Genomic DNA, 22,922 nt, shown 5'->3' on the forward strand with positions numbered 1-22,922 from the left:
GAAGATAGAAAGAGAGAGTTGTTAGGTTAGACAGCAGAGCATACAGAGAAGATAGAAGAGGAGTATTTAGTATCCTGTGGAGAAATGAAGTGACAGAGAGAAAAGATGCAGAGCAGAAAGGGAAAGGCAGGTGTGAGCTATAGTACATGATGTACAGATTTATAAAGCATAGATTCACTCACTCAAATATGCACACACACACACACACACACACACACACACACACACGCGCGCACACACACACACACACATTAAGATTTTTACAGCTAATTGGTACAGCATCATTGATCAATCTCAGGCAGGGTGTGGATGTGCAGAGATAGAGCATTCATTGGAAGAGAGGTGTTATCGGTCACAAAGAGTGAATTTTAAGGATTCCCCACGCTCCCCTGATTTCAGCTAATCCCTGATTCAGATACACTGAGAGGCAGGGTGCATGCACGCACACACACACAGAAACACACAGCATTCAAATGAACAAAGTACCTCAGTGCACAGAAGTCAAGGTAGAAGAAAGATCGAAGGGAGGAAACAAGAGAAAGTGAGAGTAGGGAAGGAGGAGGGAAGGTGTCAGGCAGGCAAGGATAAAATGTAAAGGAGCAAGTGTGGGGGGGTCGAGGTTATGAAAGAACAAAGTAGCAGGAGGGCAGGACAAATAACTGAGGATACAAACAGAATAATCAATAGAGAGTGCAGAGAATAAAGTTAGGGTACGTGGAGTCGGGAGGAAAAAAAAGGATGTGAGGAAGGAGGAAGACAGGAAGTAAGACTGTCAGACAGAATTTGTCTGTTCAGCATTTTGGGTCAATAAGAGAATTATACGATATGACTGATACCTCTCGCATATTTGAGCTCTATGAAGCTACAGCCAGCAGCCAATTAGCTTATAGCTTAGTCAGGGCCGGTCCTAGCTATGGGCAATGTGGGCGGCCGCCCAGGGCGCATTCTCCGTGGGGGGCGCACGAACGCCCGAAAAAGCAAAAAACCTCGGTAATTTTCGATACCGATCATTTAGTTAGCGGAGCGGGCGCCCGGGGAGCGGGGGGTTGACAAGGCAGAGGGGGGCGTCGGACAGACCGATGGGGGCGCACGCACCCGGGGCGCACGGCGCATCCAGGGGCGCACGGAAAGAAAATGTTCGCCCCGGGAGAGGCGGGGGGGGGGAGGATGGGTTCGCCCAGGGCGCAAATGTTGCCAGGACCAGCGCTGAGCTTAGTGTTAGGAGCAAGAAACAGACTGGTTATGGCCACAGGGTGCAAAATATTCTGCTTATTTACACCTTTCAGAAGAAGATTAACTTTGTTTATGCCCAATGGGGAAATTCTTTTTTAAAGTTCACTAATGAACATGCTGAATGCTGTTTGTTTAATCCAAGTAAATAGTGTGAACGTTGTGGTTTTACAGGGGTTCTGTATTTTGCAACTGTAATCACTTCTTGGAACTTCGATTGCCTGCTTCATGGTGACATTACAGCTTTGAGCTTCAGAGGTGCTGGTAGGTATTTTATTACAGAGTGAGGCTAGCTGTTTTTTACCCGTTTCCATCCTTTATGTCAAGCTAAGATAACTGGCTCCTGTATGCTCCTATCGTATTTGCCATACAGACAAATTGAACAAATTTATAGGTATATATTGCAACATAATCAAATATGAGAGAAGCAAACTGGAATGTTGTGATGTCAGTTCCGGGTTATATAAAAAACAGTTAAATACATTTGACTTTGGCTTTCTGTCCTCGCCATTTTGGTGCTGACAACAACATATTGCCACGTATCTATTACCCTCCCCCTCTTTCTCTCCTTTCTCTCTGTCCTCCACCTCTCATTAGACTTCCGCTCCATATCCAGCTTCCACTTTGCCTATGCCTCCCCTTCCCCGCAGCTCCCCCTCTCCTCTATGTAATGAATGAGGGAGCTCCTCCCGCTGGATAGAAGTAGGTCTCGGGTGGAGTGGGGGAGGTAGTAAAGGGTGAACAGGGACAGCAGAAAACTGGCCAGAGGAGATACAGTCTGATGGATGGCCAAAGAGCGGAGCAAGAAGAGGGAAGGAGGGTTGATGGGGAGCTATCATTCCATTTCCTTCCTGTCTGGCTTCTTTATGATGAAGGCCATTACTCACTCAAGAGTACCCAGACACTGTCTTCTCTTTCTTTTTGTCATTCTTTGTCTGTCTTTGTTCACCCTTTCTATCTGTCTGTCATCTTTCTTTGCGTCTACCTACTTCATTCAGTTTTTAATGGCATGTACTACATAGTTAAAGGTCAAAGGTGTACGATTTTGGGGGAATTATTGGCAGAATATAGCAGAAATTAAATGTAATATTCATATGTATGTTTTCTTTAGTGTATAATCATCTGAGAATTATAATTGTTGTCTTTTTGTCACATTAAAATGAGCTGTTTTTTTTTTTATCTTCAGCTCATTTTCCACAGAGTCTGCCATGTTTTTACAGTAGCCCAGAATGAGACAAATCAAACACTGGCTTTAAATAGACTGATTCTGTTTGCTTCTGAGTGCACAAATAGCAGGTCCTGTTCTGTCCTGTCCTTGACTTTAAGTAGACAAAGATGTATTTGTTTCCATAAATTTACCATACTTAGTGATCGTCCAGGCATGTGCAGCCTCCACTCATTCCAGTGTTTACTCAGCTATGCAAATATGACGACTTTAGAGACCCTAGGGATTAAATCAGCAGGACTTCAGCATCACAGCAGGAACACATTATGGCTATCTAAAAATGAGGGCGCATTTTTCATCCGCTCTTGTCCGCACTCAATCATCCACAAGAGAGAGCATTTCCACACCTCTCCCAACTCAATCACAATTAATGATGGGGAGGCGGGCAGTAAATTTGGGTTATTAAAATGGCTTCAGTGCTTCATTGAGTTGAGTTCGAACTATGTGTGTAATTAGGAAACGAGCAAACACACTGGAGCGGAGAAATGGAGTTGTTTTCAATTAAGGCCTACAAAGCAGAACGCATTTAGCTGGTGGGCCAGCCAGAACTTGATAGGGCTGATTGGTGCTTAAATTGACAAGAGGAGATCTCATTACAGCAAGCAAAGATGAAAATAGTTAGAAACCTGTGTCTGTCACATATTGAGATGTGAATGAGATGTTTTGGGAGCTAGCTTTGTGTCATTAACAAGTAAGCAGCAGGAAGAACATTTTATATTAAGCCACAGGAGTGTGTGCAAGTTGCATTTTTGTGTATAACATTTCAGCATACATAATCCCCTTAAATGCAGTCAGTTATGGAGTGGAACGTTTTGGCAGCGGTTTTGTGTTTTTTCTGTTGAAAATCAGCCAAAGCCTTTGTTGTGGAGTTGGCTCAGTCAGAGCATGAATGAATGGATTGGATATGAGAGAAAGTCCCACAAGAGAGGGAGCTGGGGACAACGAGTGGCTGTGTTTTTAGGCCCGCGTGAACTGGTTGTGACTTTATTAATGTCCATATTAATTCCCCCGCACATGGTCGTGACACACACAAAAAAAAAGCCTGCTGTCTGAGTACATTCAGGGGTCAGAGGAAGGTTTGTGAAAAAGGAGAGAGAGATATATTCAGTATAGGAGAAATAAAGATGTGCTCACATTGTTGAGAAATAGAGATGATAGAATCACACTAATGTGATGTTGACTGCATAATGAAGGTACTGCTGTCAGGAAATATTACCTCCCAGAAACTAGCCACAATACGACTCAACCTATGCCGGTGGAAGTAATATATGGAATATAATTACCATATCCAGATATGATGTTTACAGAGGGGTGAAGTGCCACGTGTGAGAAAATGTGGTGATGCAGCGGAAATAGCAGCTTTACATTCGTCTCTTCAAATTAGCATTGGGAGGTGAGAAACTGGGTGCTCCTTTTTTAATCAAAAGAACAGCATCTGTTTGCCCTTCCATGACTTCAAGCTTTTAAACCATATGTTCACAGTCAGTTTGGGTTAAATTTGAACGCATTAAGTGAATTTCATTTGTTTCACACTATATTATAACCATTTTCAAATTGTAAAACCTTTTCACTTGCAAAGGTAACGGGTACATTTTTAGCTTGTCTATGATAAACGAGAAAATACTGCAGGCTACACAAAACTGTATAGACCCTTAATATATTACATGAGTTTATTTGCACTCTGCATATTTTTTACATGGGATTTGCTAGACTACCAGAAGGGATTTTATTGCAGACTGTAGCATTAACACACATCATCCCAGCTAATTTCACATTAATGAGAAAATCCAGTAGGCTACTAGAGCAATTACAGGGTGATTATCTAAAAAAACAATTAAAAAGCAATGTTGTATTCCTACTTCCAGGAAATTAAAACACAAATACATTCATACACCCACACTCACTGGCTTGCTAATACTGTACACACACACACACACACACACACACACACACACACACACATACATATGCTTGAGTGCATCACTTAAAGTTTTTTCTTCTTGTGTGTTTCAGTTGCGTCCAGGCGAAGCCTTCACTGTGTATCACACCAGTCCGACTCTGTCCAGTTTGTCCAAACCTGTGGTGCTTTGGACTCAGCAGGACGTCTGCAAGTGGCTTAAGAAACACTGTCCTCACAACTATCTGACCTATGTAGAGGCCTTCTCCCATCACGCCATCACAGGTACCGTGCGCACCACATGAAGATGCACCCACACAAAGGTGCTGTAAGCATTGCTTCTCGCTGAAACCATATGATTCTTTTGTTGTAATGAGAACTAACTTTCATATTCGCAACTATCAATAGTGTAGAAATGAATTTTACATGTTGCTTGATGGTGATATCCTTGGACCAGTTCATTGACCTCTGCTGCTTTCAGTAAGCACGGGAGTGATGCTTCTATCTTCTAAAAGGCTTACCAAATGTCACACAAGTTATATTTTTAGGTTTGTGGTTCCACAGCTTAGCTTTTTCAACTGGAAACAGGTTTACACCCAAATCTCTGCAAAGGAGATTTAAAAGGCATTCATGTGAGGTAAAGAAAGGAGTACAGCCTATTTTTGGAAAAGAAAAGGAAAGCTGTGGAAAAAATGGAAATGGTGGGTTACATGTCTCAAGTACGTGTGCCCCCCTCCCATACACACACACACATTTATTTGTTTGCAAGCCTACCCAAATATGTGGAAGTGCTATTACACACAAACCACAACAATATTAGACACATCACTCACACAAACATACACGGATACACATTTATTCGCACATATCCACAGCCTTGACGGGCCAGATGGGAAACAGTTTCTTTTTATTGTCGTTCATAGAACAGATTGCTGTTCTGCATCGTAGAGTCAGCCACCACTCGATTTCATTTGCATGCACTCTCACACAAACACTTACATACACACTGGCTTTAGGGTTAACAGTGCAGCTGCCGTCATAGTTACAGTAGCTCTGATCTGATCATTTTTATTTATGTATTCTCAAACAGAGAGAAGGAGAGAAAGACAGGCTTGGATCCAATTATCCTTATGTATTCACTTGCTGATGTCCATATGGATTCCATGATGCCTGAGTTATTACTTGTGCAAATGTTGGACGAATATGTCTTTTTGTTGTTAATCCATGTGGTCAGTATCAAAGACTCGTATCAGTAAATTGTTCTACATACAAATTCTCTGTGTTTTTTTATACACAGAAGTATGTTGGATCTTACCAACCGCTGTGAAATGAATTCTGTGTCTGTATCATCTTAGTTCAGTGACCCAAAAGTAATTGTATCTCTCTTAGTCTCTCAGTAAGGGCACCATTACAGTGGAAGAAGCTGCCTGAGGAGATCAGTGCAGCTTCTTCAGTGTCTCTTGCTTTCACATTAAATTTATTGCATTCATGCATGCAATTCATGCATTCCTCTTTTGACATTCATTTTGTCACGACTGTTTGTGCTCTGTTTGGTTTTATTCAAAATATTGTAATTGTTAATAGTAGACAAGATGATTCAGGTTGGTGTCGGTTAAAAGCAGGAAAGATTCTGTCGGAATATGTTTGCATTGTGAATATATCTCTGTTTCAACCGAGAGGCAACCTCTGTAGCTGTGAAGTGAAGCCAACATGGTAGTGCCAAAAACTGCACTTCCTCAAACCATTGCCCTGCTCCAGTTCTGGTGCCTACTCCAAGGCAGCTCCATGTCAGCATCGCCACTTTGGACCTGAAAACCTCCTCCTCCTGGTGGTCCAAAGCTCCTGTGCCAAAGATGTGAAAAACTGAGCTAACTAGTTACTGGCAGCAGTTAGCAGATACTTTACTAGCCATTAGGAAAACCTTATTATGAATCTCATTTCTTTTGTTGGCAAGACAGGGACTGCATGTTGAGGCAGAGTAGCTGGAGGATGTCAAAGAAACAACTAAAAAACATTTTCTCTATATAATATGATCCAGCTTCATGGAAATCTGTGACATTGTTGGTTGTGTGTGACTTGACAGAGGCACTGTTTACCCTATTACAAGTCAGTGTAGCATCAAAATGACAGTGAAGCTGTTATTTTATGGTAGAATAGTTACATAATGTTGCTTTAAGTACAGGATCTAAATACGATCTCTGCCACGCCGCTGCTGTAGAGGAGTGTAAATAATGGTTCAGATTACACTCAGTAGTGGCAGGTTATAAAAGTTTAATGCTTGGCAGAGAAAACAGTGGCATCCTATACGTTATTTAGTGACAGTGTTTTCACCCAGTGTCAAGGTGGAATCTGTCACTAGATGACTTCTCAGAATAGCGATCACGTACCTTCCCTTGACGCCAGGTGTTTTTATTCGAGATGCGTTTTTTTTAGTTGTCTATATTCTGTCCACACTGTGATAAGAAATTGCAAACGTTCTCTAGGTCAGCAGGTTCGAAGACTTCAGCTGCCAGACAGTCGATAAACTGTCACCTGCTGTCCTCAGCTCACAAACAGATACTTTCTTATGACTACAAGCTGCATAAATTGCATTTAAAGACTGAGATCTGATCAGAAAGCAAGCCAGACCACCTCCAGATGTAGTCTTGCTGACTGGATTGCATTACAGCTGCTGAGGCATGAATTTATTCCTTTGTAATATTCTGTTTCCTTATCAAGGTAATATATCCCAATGTAGGTCACAATTTCATACCAGGTGTGAATTGCAGATGAGACACAAAGGATTGGAGGCATAAAAAGAATATACAGCCTATAGAATATATGCTGAAAGTGAAATAAAGTGACTAGTAAATGTGGCTACAGGGCTTCATACTTACCTTTGTGTTACTGTAAGCTCAAAGAAGTGCAATACAGTATAGGCCTTCAGGGACAGCATGGACTGAATTGGCCAACTATCAGAGGTTTAATCTAAAGGTTGTTCTTTCATAAGGAAGTCTTTACCTTCCTCCCTCTTGGATCGGTTTTCAGACAGTTTTAAGTATCATTATTATCCCAGCCAAGGCAGAACTGCTTCCCATTTGCCCACAGACATTGTTAATAAGCAATTTATTTTGAAGCCAAATTGAGAAAAGCGATCTCCATTGAAACAGCCTTTGTTTTTGTGTCTCTTTTCTTCCTTTCACAGCGCTACTTTCCCTATCTGCAGGCAATTATTAGGAGCTGTATTAAGTCTGTCTGAGGGGAATTGATTTGAGCTCCATTCATCTGCTTTGCTATTTGTACACACACACACACACACACACACACATGCACACACAGACCAAGGGCAGTGGTTTTTCTAGGGCGTACTGGTACTGCTGTTGGCAAGCACACACGAGAGGGCTGTGGGGGAGATCGAGTGAAGAAGTTGATGACTGTGTACGTGCAGAATTGTGTGTGTGTAAAAAGATTACTGAAACTGTGCACAAAATAAATGGAAAATTATTGTTGTTATATCCCCGAGACAGTCGTGCACACACAAAACGGGTTGTTCTACTCTATGTGCCAGAAATAGAGAGCACCTGGACTCTGAGGGAAAATAAATAATGTGCATTTAAGCCACATGTACACACACATACACATATCCATTAAACCAAACTGGTTTGTCGTGACTTAGTTTCCCAGGGAGTGGAGACCTACAGTAGAGGTAGCTATTGTCTGTATTGTTTCAGCCAATCTGGTTGTAAGGCAAGGTCTGCCTGACAGTTCTGTCCTCATTTGGCTCACCCTGCTCTAGTGAGAGCTATATATCATATCTAAAAGAGTTGAAAGGTGAAAAATCGTAATTATTGCTGCTTTCTAATATAATGTTCTGTAGTTTGTCTGCTGACTACAAAGTATAAATAACTTGACTTTAACAGAAATTTGTGAACAAAAGTTTCCTCACTGCTGTGTCCCTGTGGACATCCTGGTACACGTTACCACTACAAGGTACACACAGCTACGGTTTATTTACAATGGATCAGTATCATAAAAGAACTCAAGACTGGCTTACAGTACACGTAGTTTTGACCTCATTACACAGATGATGACCTATTTATCCAGTTATATAATTTTACTATATTACAACTATTATCTTAAACTATTGACAACTATTGATATTATTGTTTATCCATTGACCACAATTTTTTATCCTTTTGTTTACTGTTTTGGCCCATTCACCTACCGCTGTACGTTATTGATATTGATTACACTACTATATTGGTGTGTATGCTTGTTGAGTGTGTGTATTATGTTTTACATTATTATCTGTGTATGTGTGTAGGTTGAGTATTTACTGGTATGTCAGGGTATTTGTTTGGATATTTTTTTTTGATAGACTGGCTATGGTGGTTGACATATTAATCTCAAGGTCTGTCAGTTAAGGGTAGTTTGGTCATACTACTAGATACCTGTGCGTATTTACTGTATCGCCCAAGTTATATGTTAAATGTATCACTGGTCTAAAAGTACAAACATGGAAAGAGTGTGTAGAAGTCCAGACACATAAACTAATTGGACTGGGATGTGAAAGGGGCCAGTATACTTGGACTACGCCCGAGAATGTCTGTAACTTTCCAAAAAACAATAATCTGACTTTCACACGTCATGCAGCCATTAGCCAGGTGTGTGGAGCTTAGAGAGTTGGCAGTCGGTTTGAATTTTAAGCACAATTATTTCTGTCTATTTCCATGTGTACAATGCAACATTATGAATGCCTTATAGGTGAGACTGTGTAAAAATGTTCACCATTATCCGGTCATTTCAACAATTATTCTGTTCCTCTCTATAACAGCCCTAACCCACCTGCTGATATGGTAACTCTTGATTTGATGAGACCAGGTGGCAACCTAGCTGTCAAACTGCAGTTCCTCAAATGGCCACTTGAGGCTGGCTATAAAAGAGTGGATCTCCTTAAGCTCCCATATTAAAATGAAAACTCCACAGCAGAAATAAACATGTTTACAGCCTGGTACAAAAAATGGTTTTGGTCTCAACAGCAAATTTCCCTGATTGTCACAACTATACTAGGGGTGATTTTTTGTTTTTAATATAACTCAACAGCTCAGTCTGTGGGTCAGAAGATCTATGGCTTGAGGCATGTTACATTAGCTTTTACAAATGGCTTTAGAGGCACTCTCTCACACTATTATACACACAAATTTGTTCTCCACAGCATGGCCTGTTTTTATGAAATGTGACTACTTATTCTCTATTAAGAATATTTATATTTCATGGGCTCAGAAAAGGGACAAAGGACACAGTACTCTAATTCTCCTTTCATTTGCTAATTTTCTCGTCTTCTTCTCTTCTCTTTTGTTCTGTTCTGTTCTCTCCTTTCTCCTCTTCCGACAGACATGCTTATTAGCTGCTGTGGATAAATAAAGGAACAACAAACATGGTTTAATGATTGCGTCCCATTATCTTCATTTTAAGTCTCTGGGTGTGTGAAAGAGACACAGAGAGAGGGAGAGGGGGTCTGAGAGAGACAGTACTATGTGTACAATGATACTATAGTATACATATATGCATACATAACTTGGGGTACTTTTCCTTTGCAGTACATTCATAATGGACAGATACTGTACAGAAACAGGGAGCGTTATAGAGATACAGGGGATGTACTGATGTCCACTGGAAACAAGAATGAATGGAATGAAATGGAGAGTGAGCTGAATGAGTAATGAGTCTAATTATGATTTGGGCATCGTACAGAGCTGCTGCAGGTATGATGGATCTCTCTTCTGTCTGCACCAGTGAAGGACATTGCTCCCTTACCCATAGTAACCGGTGTGTGTGTGTGTGTGTGTGTGTGTGTGTGTGTTTGTGTGTGAGTGCGCGTGAATTACCACACACGCATGTCTAGGTTTTTGATATTGCCTCTGTGCTTATGTGTGTGTGCAACTTGATTGTAAAAGCTGTTTACTGTGGGTAATGGTATGTTAAATGTGTATGTCCCTGGGGTTAACTGCCAAACTCTGTAGTAAAACTCAGCCACAGGAAAGAGCCAGCCTAAGAAAGCCTCCCTATGCCAGCCTCTTTAGTGTTAAGTATGTATGGAAAGCTGCAGTAGGCTGGAATAAAAACCAGGAGGGGTGCATATATCCCTTACATACAAAAACATAATGGAGGCTAATCAAACTGGAATGCAGTGAATTTATATTTTAAGTTAATACCACAAGGTAAATTTCAATGGTTCTCTATAAAACATAGCTTCATTTCACAGCCACGGACACTGCCAAACAAATCTGTACTGTTACATAATTTATTGTTGTCTAAAATCACCACCGGAAATATGTCTATTTTTACAAATCAGCAGAGAAACTTAATCCATATACATCTTTTCCTTGCAGGACGGGCGTTGCTGCGTTTGAACGGGGAAAAACTAGAGAGGATGGGAATCGTCCAGGAGACGCTGAGGCAGGAGGTCCTCCAACAAGTTCTCCAGCTGCAGGTCAGAGAAGAGGTCCGCAACTTGCAGCTCCTTAGTAGAAGTAAGTAACAAGTGTGTGAGCAACCATGTTTCTGTGTATTTCTGTGAGTAATTGTGTTTTTGTGAGAGTGGGAAAGTTAAAGACACTGACAAACAGTTGGAGAGCGGTTGGGTTTGGCTAAATTGGAAGGAGGCAGTCTGAGACCATGCATGCCTGCTGTGGCGTGCGTGGAGTTGTACATCGAAGAGCAATTGTTTGTGGCTGTGTGCGGTTTTATTGATGGGAGCTCTTGATTTGCTACCCTGTTTCTGAATGATGGCTTCAGTAAACACTTTTTATCGAGCCTTCAATAAACTGGCTCAGTCAGTCACTGGTGACCTGGATTCAGCTGTTTGATGTGGCGTGTTTCTTGCAAGGCTGTTTGGCTGTTGTGGTTGTTTTCTTGTGTTCATCAATGGCTATCAAGTCATCAAATCGAAATGTCTGCTCAATTTCCTTTCTCAAGAACTGGATGGCAGATGTTCCCTGGAGATCGGTGTTCAAATCTTCCAATTTTGCCACAAAAAGTTGCCTCTAGGTACCATTTCAGTTGCAACTCTTTTATGTGATTGTTTTTCTTGGGGGTTATTTTTTATTATTATTCATTTTTCACGATCTGGTCATTACAGCCTGATGCATTGAGCATCTTCCAGCTATTTCACTCCTTCATTTTTCTTTGAGCACCATAATCTTCAAGATCATGACCTACATTCAGCTGCAGCAGCATTCTGGCTGAGCTCATGTCTCGATCTGCAGCACTTAAGGGGAATTACAACATATTTTCTGTTCTCCCTTTCTTTCTTTCTGTTCTGTTTCTGGTCTCTCCTTATTCATGTAGCACTACTTTCTACACAAATAAAAAGAATTGTATAACCTTTTTCTCTAAATGGACCAATCTCCTCTCACAAAAGTGAGTCTAGCCAAAAAGAATATCGTGTTAGTTCATGCAGAGCAACTTGTTTATGCCATCAGTTGATCATTATGAGCTGATGGTGTAAGTACTCTTACAATCACCAGCTACATTCAGATAACTCAATGAAGTGGTCTTTGCAATCTGACAAGCTCGCACTCTCACTTTGCGATCATTCATGCTGATGGTGTTACTGTAGGGGGGGTTTCTGTGTTTTTCTACTCACTACAGTCTGCTATGAGGTAAGTGCTTGACAGAAAAGATATGAATAACTGGGTTTGAAGAACATTTTAATCTTTCCTTTGACCATTTGGGACCTGAAAGTGTTTTTGTAGACACAACATCATCTGCGTATCTGAGACAAATTTTGTGAGTGCTCCAAGATCCCATAGCAATATGAAAAGTGTGTGTGAGAGAGGGGGAGACGGAAAAAAGGTAGATGTGATATAAAAGATAAAGAGACTGCAACCCTGTGATCTAAAGAGACTGAGTAAGTGATTTAAATGGGCTCCTGGCTGTGAGATGACATTTGAAAATATAATCAATTCATCTGAAGTCAGTGAATAGCACAGTATCGTTTAGGCACCACAAACCAAATAACGTTTTTTTTTTAGTTGGTGATGATACAAAGGATCAGCTGCTAAGCAACAAGTGAACTGAATATCTCTGCTTGAACTTTTTGGATTATCTTTTGGCAATTCACAAGAGAGTGACAGGAAACACAACAGGGGAGAAATAGGGATGAAATACGACAAAGATCTCTGGCCAGACAGTCACAGTTGCATGTGTCTTCAATGAGTGGATGACCAGGATATCTAAACTTACTCTGTTGTGTGTGCAGATTTATTGTTTCCTTTTTCTTTTGAATCATTTTTGCTCATCTCTTGCCCATTTCTTTTTTTATGACATATGTGCCAATCAAGCATGTTGAATTGAATTAAAATGAATTAAAGTGAAAGATGGAACTCAATTGACTGGTGAGAAGAAATAATTAAATTGCTGTTGGACACCTCTATTAATAGAGCAATGCAAATGTAATTTGCCAGTTCAGCAGACTCTGACTTTAAGCTATAAGGGCAAGCTAATTTGGTGGCCTCATAAAACACCTGAGGTTCACAGGGTTGGAGGGTATTCAGAGGTGATGAAGGTAGGACAGAGCTGGAAAGTGTCTGAAGGGGTGATAATAGGGGGTTGTTTCAGTGCTGAAAATTAAATGAGAAGTGTGATGAGGTGGTGATGAGGACAGAGGTGTTGAAGGTCTGAGTGTGGACTGGAACATTTTAAAAAAACACAAAAAAAAACATTTAACATAGAATGTCAGTGCTGTCATTTGGTACAGCATGACGGCCGACACTTCAGCAAAGTTCATGCAGTCAACAGGCTAAATGTCATGTTCTTGTATCTCAGCCTATACTTTCAAACTATTTTAATAAGACCTATTCTAAAATAATGTGAAGGCTATCAGCATCAAATTTCTAGCAGCATCTAATAGGGCTGGCAATGTCAATTAGTAAGTCAGTGAAATATTTCAACAAATACTGATTGCCATGAATTTCTGTACAGACATTCATGGTCCCTAGAGGATGAATCCTATTGACTGTGGTGATCCTCCAACTTTCTCTCTAGTGCCACCATGAGACATTTTTGTGAAATATTTAAACTATTGGATGGACTGCCATTAAATTTGGTGGATATTGGTGGTCCCCAGAGGATGAACCATTACTGACTTTTCATCTAGCTCCGCCAGCAGGTCAAAATGTGTACACACCCAGTGAATAGCATGAAAACTAAAAACATCAACATGAGGGTGGCACTACAGGATAGCAGTTTGGGGGTTGCTAAAGTCAGTAGTGTTCATCCTCTGGTGACCATAAATGCCTGTACAGACATTTATGCCATCCCAAAACTGCTATCTTGTAGCATCACAAGCATGTTGATGTTTTTGATTTTGAATGAAACATTTCAACATGGTAAGCATTAGAACTGTAAAATGAATGAAACATTTCAACATGGTAAGCATTAGAACTGTAAAAAAAAAAACACACATCATGTTTACATACATTTGTGAGCATAATAGCATGCAGATGTTCACTTTTAGCTTTAAACACTGCTGTGCAGTCACACAGGGTTATGGCTGTAGACTCTTGCACTGAAACACTGACATGCATAGGATGGATAAGATTCGACTGGCAAATGGTAGGTGATATGTGTGTAATGGAAGGATGAGGTCTGGAGGTGAGAAAGAAAGAGTCACACTTGTCGCACAGTAGTTAATGCACCTGCAGGAATTGCTCTCAAGCTCATCTTTAAGAAGCAGAGCACAGGCTGTTTTTGGTTCACACTGTACTCCACTCAAACCTAACACACCCATCCAGCTATTCTCCCTGAGCAATTCCCCCGATACATTTACAAGTGTGGCGTGATTTAGTGAAGCCTTGTGTCATATTGCCTGTCAGGTCTGATTCATCTCCAGTAGATTTACTAAAAATTAAATATTGATCCCACAATAACTGTTGAAAAGGGATGAAAATATGAATAAGCTCAAACGTGATGGGAGTTAGGGTTTCTGATCTGAGCCATGATAGCGCGCAACCCTTGCGAGACTAGATTATTCACATCAGCAGCTTTGTGAAATCCTCTCGTCGGTGATTTCTAAAACTTTTACAAGCAATAAGTGCTTTCTCTGTGCTTCACCAACTCCTTTTGAAAATAAATTAAACGATTAAGGAAGGATAAATGATAGAAAAGAGCAGAGAAACACCTGGAGGATAAGATTTGAAAATGAACAGAGGTGAAAAGGAAGAACAGGACACAGAGCTGCGATTGGAGGTGAGATGTTGAAAAGATAGAGAAAAGTACAGGGCTTGAAATCGACAGATCACAGAGATAGAGAAATGAGACGGGTAAAGAGGCTAATGAAGGAACATGGATAATGAAAGAAAGCTTGCTCTGATAGCACTTTCATTCTCTGGCTGTGGGGCTCTACTTTCCACTCCATGCTAATCTGTCTGGAGCAGGCTCACTTGCTCAGAGCACTATAATAGCATTTCACACTCAACATGGAATCACATTACTTCTGTTGCAAATTATTGTTGAAAATGTTGTTCGACACACAATAACCAAGAAAAAAACGAGTATGAAAAAATAATGTGTCTGTGAGTCCATAGAAAATGTGTCGCTGATCTCCGTGTTTTACTGATATTTTGATTCATACATGGAATGACTTCTACTCTGCCTGTTGTAAGAGTTGTAAGATGTCTTACATGACATTTAAATCTGTTTCTTTGAATAAACCTTAGAGTTGAAATAGTTCAGCATTGCAAACTGGTGTGAACGTGGAAACATGCTGTTGAGTTGTATGATTGGAATTGTGGGATCCATTGTCTTTGCAGTTTGACCTATACTAGGCACTTAAATCGGGATATGTTGGCCTCCACTGCTCCTTCTTTGACCATCCTTTTTTGTTCCTAGGGAGAAGTGCAATACTAAATCATTATGTTTTGATTTCTGTATCAGTAGCTAAGCAACACTTTTCTTTCCTTCCTCAGTGAAGAGAAACATTTTGTTCATATATTTTATCAGTTAATTTCTGAATAAATGCTGTCTATTGGATTTTCTCACTGGCTTGTTCTTTAACACTACTACAGAATATGGCAGAATATAGCATCTAATACCTTGGGACACTTTGTGTTTGAACAATAAGAGAGCCAGCAGCACTTGAATAAATTGATTATAGACAAAAAAATTTTTAAATTAGCATACACTCGAAATCACAGGTTATTTGTTGTAGACTCTGTTGGGGGGAAATTACATTTTTTCACAACCAAAGAACAATGTGACTTGTTTGTCACATGAAATGGCGACTGCAGAGAAGAGTTTAGGCTAATAAAAACTCATTGTATTAATAAGAAGAAGGTAAAATCATGCTGCATTCTTAATACTATCCCTTTTTTCACGCTTCACTGAGCACAGTGACTGTCATATTTTTATCAAAACATAGCTGAACTCCTGTAGTGAAGCACATTATCAATTCTGGGATGCATTTTAACTTAAAAACTCTAAACTTTTTACAGCAACTTTTCAATTCTACAGGGCGTGTGAACGTCAAAACACAACACTGTGTTAGTATCACTTTAAACTTAAGGCAAAGTTTCAGGTCATGGTTAAACAACAAAAGTTCTGTCAAACTTTAAAGTCGCTAAGAGTTGAGAAATAATGCAGTGTGGAAATTCAAAGCTAAACATCAAAGTTGAATGCAAATGTAAATATATAAGCACATCCACCACTTCAACCTTCACTGCTGTTGTTTGCATTGCATTATTTCACAGTCTGTTGTTCATGTTTCCTCTTGCACATAACCCTTTCGTGGCAGGGAAATCTATTCCCTTTTGTGCATGACTCTTGTCTTGTTTTGTTTTTTTTAGACACTTTTGTGTGTATGTTTTGCATGTATTTTCAGCAGGCAACGCTGTGTGTCAGTCAGTGAAAGGTAAGAATGATGTCTTCCACAGCCCAGAGCCACAGCTCTCTCAGGGTACTGTGAACCATGCAGGGGTTGTTGCAACATCTGGAAAGCTTTGGGAGGGAGGATTCAGATCAGAGCCCAGTGGGGGATCTGCCCTCCTTATTTTTCATAGCCTCTGGTTGTTGGTATAACTGTATAATAAACTGTCAGCCCTCTCTTCTTTCTCAACATATCAAATTTTCATCAAAGCCAGTCTATGCTTTTGTGCGTAGCCATCTGCCATGTTTCATACTCTTCGCTGTAATTAACTGAAACGGGATGATGTTATAACTTCAGTGCAGGCCTTGACCCTAACGCCACCTCAAAAGGTATGTTGCCGCCAGCGCCTTAGTTACCTTGGGAGACTGTCTTGCTAACCTTGTTCCTCTGAAACGTTCCTGTGATGTTGCCCATCCTTGCAGAGCTTCACTCAGATCTCCATGTGGCGTCTGCCAGATGAACTGTACCTCTGAATTACAATATGAATGAAAATCTGTGTGTGACAGACAGAGGAAAAGGAAGAACGTGTCAGTTCTCCTCAGCACAAATTTTGCCCAGTTGTTGTTCATCCCTCTCTTCTCATCCGCTTCTCCTCCTCTGCTGCACCTAGGCTCTGACGACTCCATTGGGAGCTCATTTAAAAGGATTTCTATCAGAGAAGTGGTTTTCTCAACGTCTGTACGAGCCTCAAGTCACATCAATGCCTTTCCATCCTTCTGTCTCTCGCTCTATCGTTCCCTGGTTTAGGTTCACTCCAGTGCCACGTTACATCTGTCTAGAGACAGGTGGCGAGTCTATCAGGAGAGGGGGGCTTAGAGCTAAAATGCCAGCAGTCTGGGCAAGGAAACTCTGCCTTCCCACTGACACTTGGTGTCATTTCAGGATGCAACAAACTGGCTAGTTGTCAGGGAAACCACCTGGTCGCATCTGTTGTTTCGAGAGAGAGAAAAAGAGATAATGACACTGAGTAAAAAAGGCTTGTTATTACCTGCTGATTATCTTAATGTCATAATTTCTTCCCTTTGTTGTGAGGCTAAATTATAGCACAGTAGAATGATATAGGAGAAATATGTTCTTTAGAATTTGTAGATGTGCATTTGATTATTCTGAATAGGGGTTTTTTTTGTATTTCTCCATCTCAGCGTCTCTTTGTCTAACTGCATCGGCAACATCACGGCAGTTTTCGTGCACTACCATTATTCTCTTCGTTATTCAGTCAGCCAGTGTTTCATACTAAATTATTGGCTGTTATAGAGGTTGTTGCTCTGTGATTGAGTGCAGCGTGTTACATGAAGAGAGGCCAGTCACACTGCTTACTTGGTAATTCATAGAATCTGAGGGAGTACAGTGTCACATAAAGATTCAGGAGGGTTATGAGCCCTGTATTTATGCTTTAAAAAGACTCAGTTTGGTGTTTTCAAGGGAAGAGAGTTTTAGCACGCAGAAAATAACAACTTCGTGGTCCTTTAACAGTCAAACATACTTACAATAAGACATCTTCAACAAGTTGAGAGCATATTTCTGCTCTTTAACCTCTGCTGTTGATGTGAATCCTAATTATGTATCCCCCTTCTCCTCCTTTCTCTCTCGTCTCTCTGCAGCCTCCTTTGGAAACTTCTCTTAGCTCATCCCTGGATCCATTTGGCAGCCCTTTTCCTCATCCCCTGTCACAATACATCTCCAGGAGCCATGGAAGAGCTGTCGTCTTCAGATATGTGAGCAGAGAATCAACGAGTGAAAGGGGAAAGGACGGGCCTATAGACTACATGCCAGCCAGTCTGGGGGATTCTCATTCAACACGGCCAATCTGGTTTACAGACACTGAGACAGAGACAAAGCCCTGCTGAAGGCAGGGGTACCCGCTGTAACATAGTGATAACATATAAGATTCACAACACTAGTTGATTTAGGCCTGTCACTGGTGTATGCTTGATCACAGCAAATCTCCTTTTGGTTTCCTGTCTCATTCGGATCAGACTGATTGGACAAGTTTTACAGAACTTTGATGAAACACCACACTTGGGTTTATTTTTGACATATGCTTTATGTGTGTGCAAACTGTTTTTTTTTATCTCACAGTTTTTCCTCCCTCGCCTGATTAAGGTCATACATGAATATCTCTGGCATGGCTTCACATCACCTGAAACTTTTGAATCCAGTGATGCTGAAAACATGTGGTGTAAACATAAATGTACATGTAGCGCCACCATTTGGCCGCTGGATCTCCATCTCCCTTTCAAGCTACAACACCGAGTCTGTTTGAGAACTGGGATTAGAGCTGGTCTACCAACACGATTCCTAATCGATTCCTCACCAACAGGTCACACTTCGTTTTCCTCTCAGGACTTTAATTTTGGAATTGTAGGTATGGAGCATCAACAACACTCAAAGCCGAATGTCATTTCAAAAATCAGTCTACAGAATGTCAGTGAGAAATTAGAAATATATCTATACAGTGTGAGAATTGTAGAATAACTGTAAATCTACTGTAGCAGTACCTTTTAGTCTTTTATAAACGGAGTGGATCCCCAGGACATAAAGTTAATGTGATAATCACTGCTTTATAGAGCAATAATTTAAAGGACAAAGGAGGAGAGAATATTAAGAAATATTTTATAATGAGTTGAGATGCAAGTGAGGAGGGAAATATAGATTTTGCCTGTTACAGTTAGCATTCGCCAGCCTCATAGCTTCTGTCATTTGTGTGTGCTACTGTACACTGTATGTCCTCTCTCGCACACAAATACTAAGAAAAAGGACAAGCCTCTGTTGTACTCTACCCACTTTCTTTCCCTGGTGTGACGCTGATTTCAAACGTTCAGAAATCATCATACTCTGACAGCTACGCCAATGCAAAATTCCCAACGTGACTGAAGCGAGCACCTTTGATACCACTTGAGACAGCAGCAGACAGCTATGTAAGATGATGACATTTAAGTCCCATAAATAAATAAATTACATAAATAAATGAACTTCAAATGAGCAAAACCATTCCTCCATCTGTCCTTTGACGAGTAGTCATGGAGTGAAGTAATTGACTGTTAAAGGGGAGAAAATACTGTATTATTTTTGGATTACCTGATGTATTGTAAATATTGACACTTTTGGTTTACTTTGTCAGATGATGGATGAACTGTTTGCAAATGCACAAAGGAAAAATGAAACATATTTATCTGCTTTACAGATATGAATACATGTGGTATGGAACGTGATGAAAACTGTCTTTTTAGAATAAACTAACTGAGTTTGTTGGTCCTGATTTTCACACTATATTACTATAATGTATTAAATTGTTTTTATTCTTGAGAAGTATTCAGGTCAACAGACACTAAAACGCAGAGACAGATTTGATACAGAAGTTACATCAAAGCAACAAAGAGAAATTTCACCAGAACTAAGTCATCTCTACGTATTTGCTCGACTTAAGACAGGTGTCAAAAAACTAAAAGTCAACCCTCATTTATCTTGTCTCAAGATATTGTTGAAGAGGTCCTCAAAAATGTTTCCTATGATGAACAGCCAAAACAAAGTTGTTTTTTTCCCCAATAAATGACTCAAGAAATCACTTCTTGTAACCATCTTCAGAAAAGTGATGGAATTGTTATCTCCCAGCCTTTGAAAATCATTTTTTTGGCTGGCACTTCTCCAATCATCAAAGCTGATTATACAAGAGAGGGAAGTGATGTGAGTGTCCTCTGAAAATAGCCAAGTCTCTGTGGGGAAGTATAGTTCATTTATATCGTTTGGAAATTCAAAAATAGACTGAAACACATCAAGCACTAGACAATCCCAAAATAAATGAACCAGGGTTCCTTCTAATGCATCTGTCACAACATTGACACACTGAGGGATAAAATTTGTGTAATAAAACTTAAATAAAACTGTATATATACATGCATTGACCTGTGCTTGGTGTTTACAGAACATGTGTCAGTTTGGACTGATGCAGATTTCCATACCCTCATTTCTTTTTCCTGATCTTCTCTCTGACACACTAAATTCACACATTCACAAAAGCAAGAATGAAACATTTTAATATTTATGTATTTACTGAGTGTATAGACACACTACAGGACAAGATCTTTCCCCTGTGTGTTTTTATTTCTCTTTTTCACATCTATAGACACACATACACACAGAAACTCAACTGCTTCTATTTAAGTGGCACAAAAGTGATTCACCTCGGTGTCCCTTTCCACTCAAATCCAAAAACTGTCCCCGGATATTTCTGGCCATCCAGAAAATGCTGCACAGCTCTTGTGGATACTTGAAAAAATATTTTTTTCTTCTTCTTCTTTCTGTTTGTTTGTTCTTTTCTCCCAATATTTCATTTATTTATTCATCAATTATTACCTCAAATAGTGTGTGTTACCTAGCATATAAGAATAAAGAGGAAGAAAAAAAAAAGATTCATAAAAGTACAACTATTCTGAAGCTAAATATAAAAATCTGAATGACGAGGACTGCACATTATATTTGGCATAAAGCATGTCTCTAATGTGCACCTACGCTCTGACCTGTCACTCGGGGTCCATGAGTTATGACTTGCACAACTCTGAATGCAAAACAGTGCTGCCTGTCAAAAGAGACATACATACTTTGTCTCTCTCTCTCTCTCACACACACACACTGGGATCCAATTACTGAGAGACATGAAGCATCTCACCAGTTGATAACAAGGCACATGTATGATAAGCAGATTCAGTGAACAGTGGTCTTCTCAACCCTGAATAAATCCGTGCAGCAGATGGTTGGATGGTGCAGTTAATTGGCTGCTGTTTATTATTAAGTGTCTCTTTCTTTTTTTTAAAGCTTGTCTTTCGTCATTATTCCCGAAAACACCCAAACAACGCTCAGGCTCTCTATTCAGCTTGTTTATTGTTATCCGCTTTGATCAGCTGGATCTCATTCTTCAGACAGCACTGAAATAGAACGAGAAACCCTCTGTCCTCACTCATCAACCTCTGCTGAGAAGCCTTTAAGAAACTGCTCCAGTGGAAATGCTCAGTAGCATAAACAGCTGAAGATTGTAATTTTTCTGGCCAGCACCCAAGTGTTAATTTTCAATATACCACTACAAAGCAAGTCCATATGGGGGAAAAAAAAGTGCATGCGTGCTCACTCAACTTTCATCGGAAAGGTCAAAAGATAAATAACACAATCAACTGCTGGATGGACTCGTCAAGAGCCTTTCAGGGCACAGACTACTCCACCTGGCCGGTTTTAAAAACCATTAAGTAGCCTTTTGCTCACTCAGCAGAGGAGGAGCGGGAACATAAATCACCGCCACGGTAAAAGGATTAATCACGGGTCAAACAAGGCCCCATGTGAACTATTCATCAGCAGCCATTAAAAAGAGCAGGAGAAAGATTTCACTTTATCAGTTGGACACAGTGTGTGCAGGAGAAGGGCAGTTGTCACTCAGTCTACAGTGAAACACCCCTCAGGCTTGGTGTGGCCTGAACCAGCTGATCATCCCTGAGAAGTACACTGAGATCAAAGCAGTCTGAAGACATGCCAACACACATGACACTGCCATGGAAATCAATTACATATTTAAAAGTGACAACGATGTTACAGGGGCCCCAAGTTTCATCAGAACTGTTTCTAATCCTAGGACAACACTGTCCCCTAGTGGAGGATTTAGGAGGATTAGGAACTAATTAAAAAATCTAGAAATCTTTTGTAATTTGCAATAATAAAATAAGGTAATGTTAATATATATGTTAATATATATAGTCTAACATTGCTACACTGTATTTTTTTAAAAGTCATAGCATAGAAGTCTGCAAAAACATTTTTATCTACCTTTAAGTCATTATTAATGTTTGCTGACTCACCCTCTTGACTTTTCTATTAATATTCATGCATAATTATATAAAAATATATATATTTGTACTTTCATGTATCCCTTTGTGTCGTTATGTTCGATTTAAAAAATAATATTCATTAAACTAAATGAATCTTAACCTCTTCGTGACACAGTGTGGGCCACATCACAGTAAACATGGTCTCAAAATGAGGCTCTCCTGCCCTCCACAGGCAAAGCTGAAAACAGGATTTACACACACATTACATCATGGTTTCAAATGATTTCCACTAATAGGAAATATTAGGTCATGATGACTGGCACCAATCAAAAACTAAGAGAGACCCTCTGTTGTTGTTTTTTTTTTATACTAAAAACCGAATGAGGTGGCAGTGACACCATGAATGATTCATTAGGGGAGCTGTGATACAAGCAAGATGTGGATACACAGCATATGTTACAACATTTAGCATGAGCTCATTGAAGTGTGGGCACGTGGGTAACTTTAAGCAATAATAAAAATAAAAAATAAAAATAGGCTGGTGTTGTTTTACATAAATATGAATGGTTAATATCCTATGCCTAAAAATTGACCTTGAATTTTGGGATTGTGGTGTTATGCATGCTTAAATTCATGAACTGGGGTGTGGAGATTTTCGCTTTAAACTTGCACATATAAACCACATTTGTTATTCCAATGTTTTTTTTTGGACACAGCTACTTGCAGTGACAGACTAAAGCACTGGCCTACAGTAAGGCAATGACAAAGAATAGCCTCACACAGACTGGACTATACTAATCATTTTCCCCTGTCTGATTTTTTTTTTTTTTTTTTTTTTTTTTGGAAAGCTGCTAT

General features: G+C 40.0%; 1 protein-coding gene across 1 annotated transcript in view; it reads left to right on the top strand.

Moving 5' to 3' along the window:
• Positions 1 to 20,145, top strand: part of samd10b (sterile alpha motif domain containing 10b) — a 47,320-nt gene extending 27,175 nt beyond the window's left edge. The window contains exons 3-5 of the mRNA XM_010751647.3: positions 4,469 to 4,637; positions 10,724 to 10,864; positions 17,859 to 20,145. Coding sequence (XP_010749949.1) covers positions 4,469 to 4,637; positions 10,724 to 10,864; positions 17,859 to 17,881 — 333 coding nt within the window. The 3' untranslated portion in view covers positions 17,882 to 20,145. The remainder of the gene's footprint in view (positions 1 to 4,468; positions 4,638 to 10,723; positions 10,865 to 17,858) is intronic.
• The last annotated feature ends 2,777 nt before the right edge of the window (positions 20,146 to 22,922 follow it).

The sequence above is a fragment of the Larimichthys crocea genome, chromosome XV, assembly GCF_000972845.2.
Source record: "Larimichthys crocea isolate SSNF chromosome XV, L_crocea_2.0, whole genome shotgun sequence".
In the NCBI taxonomy this organism is placed as follows: Eukaryota; Metazoa; Chordata; class Actinopteri; family Sciaenidae; genus Larimichthys; species Larimichthys crocea.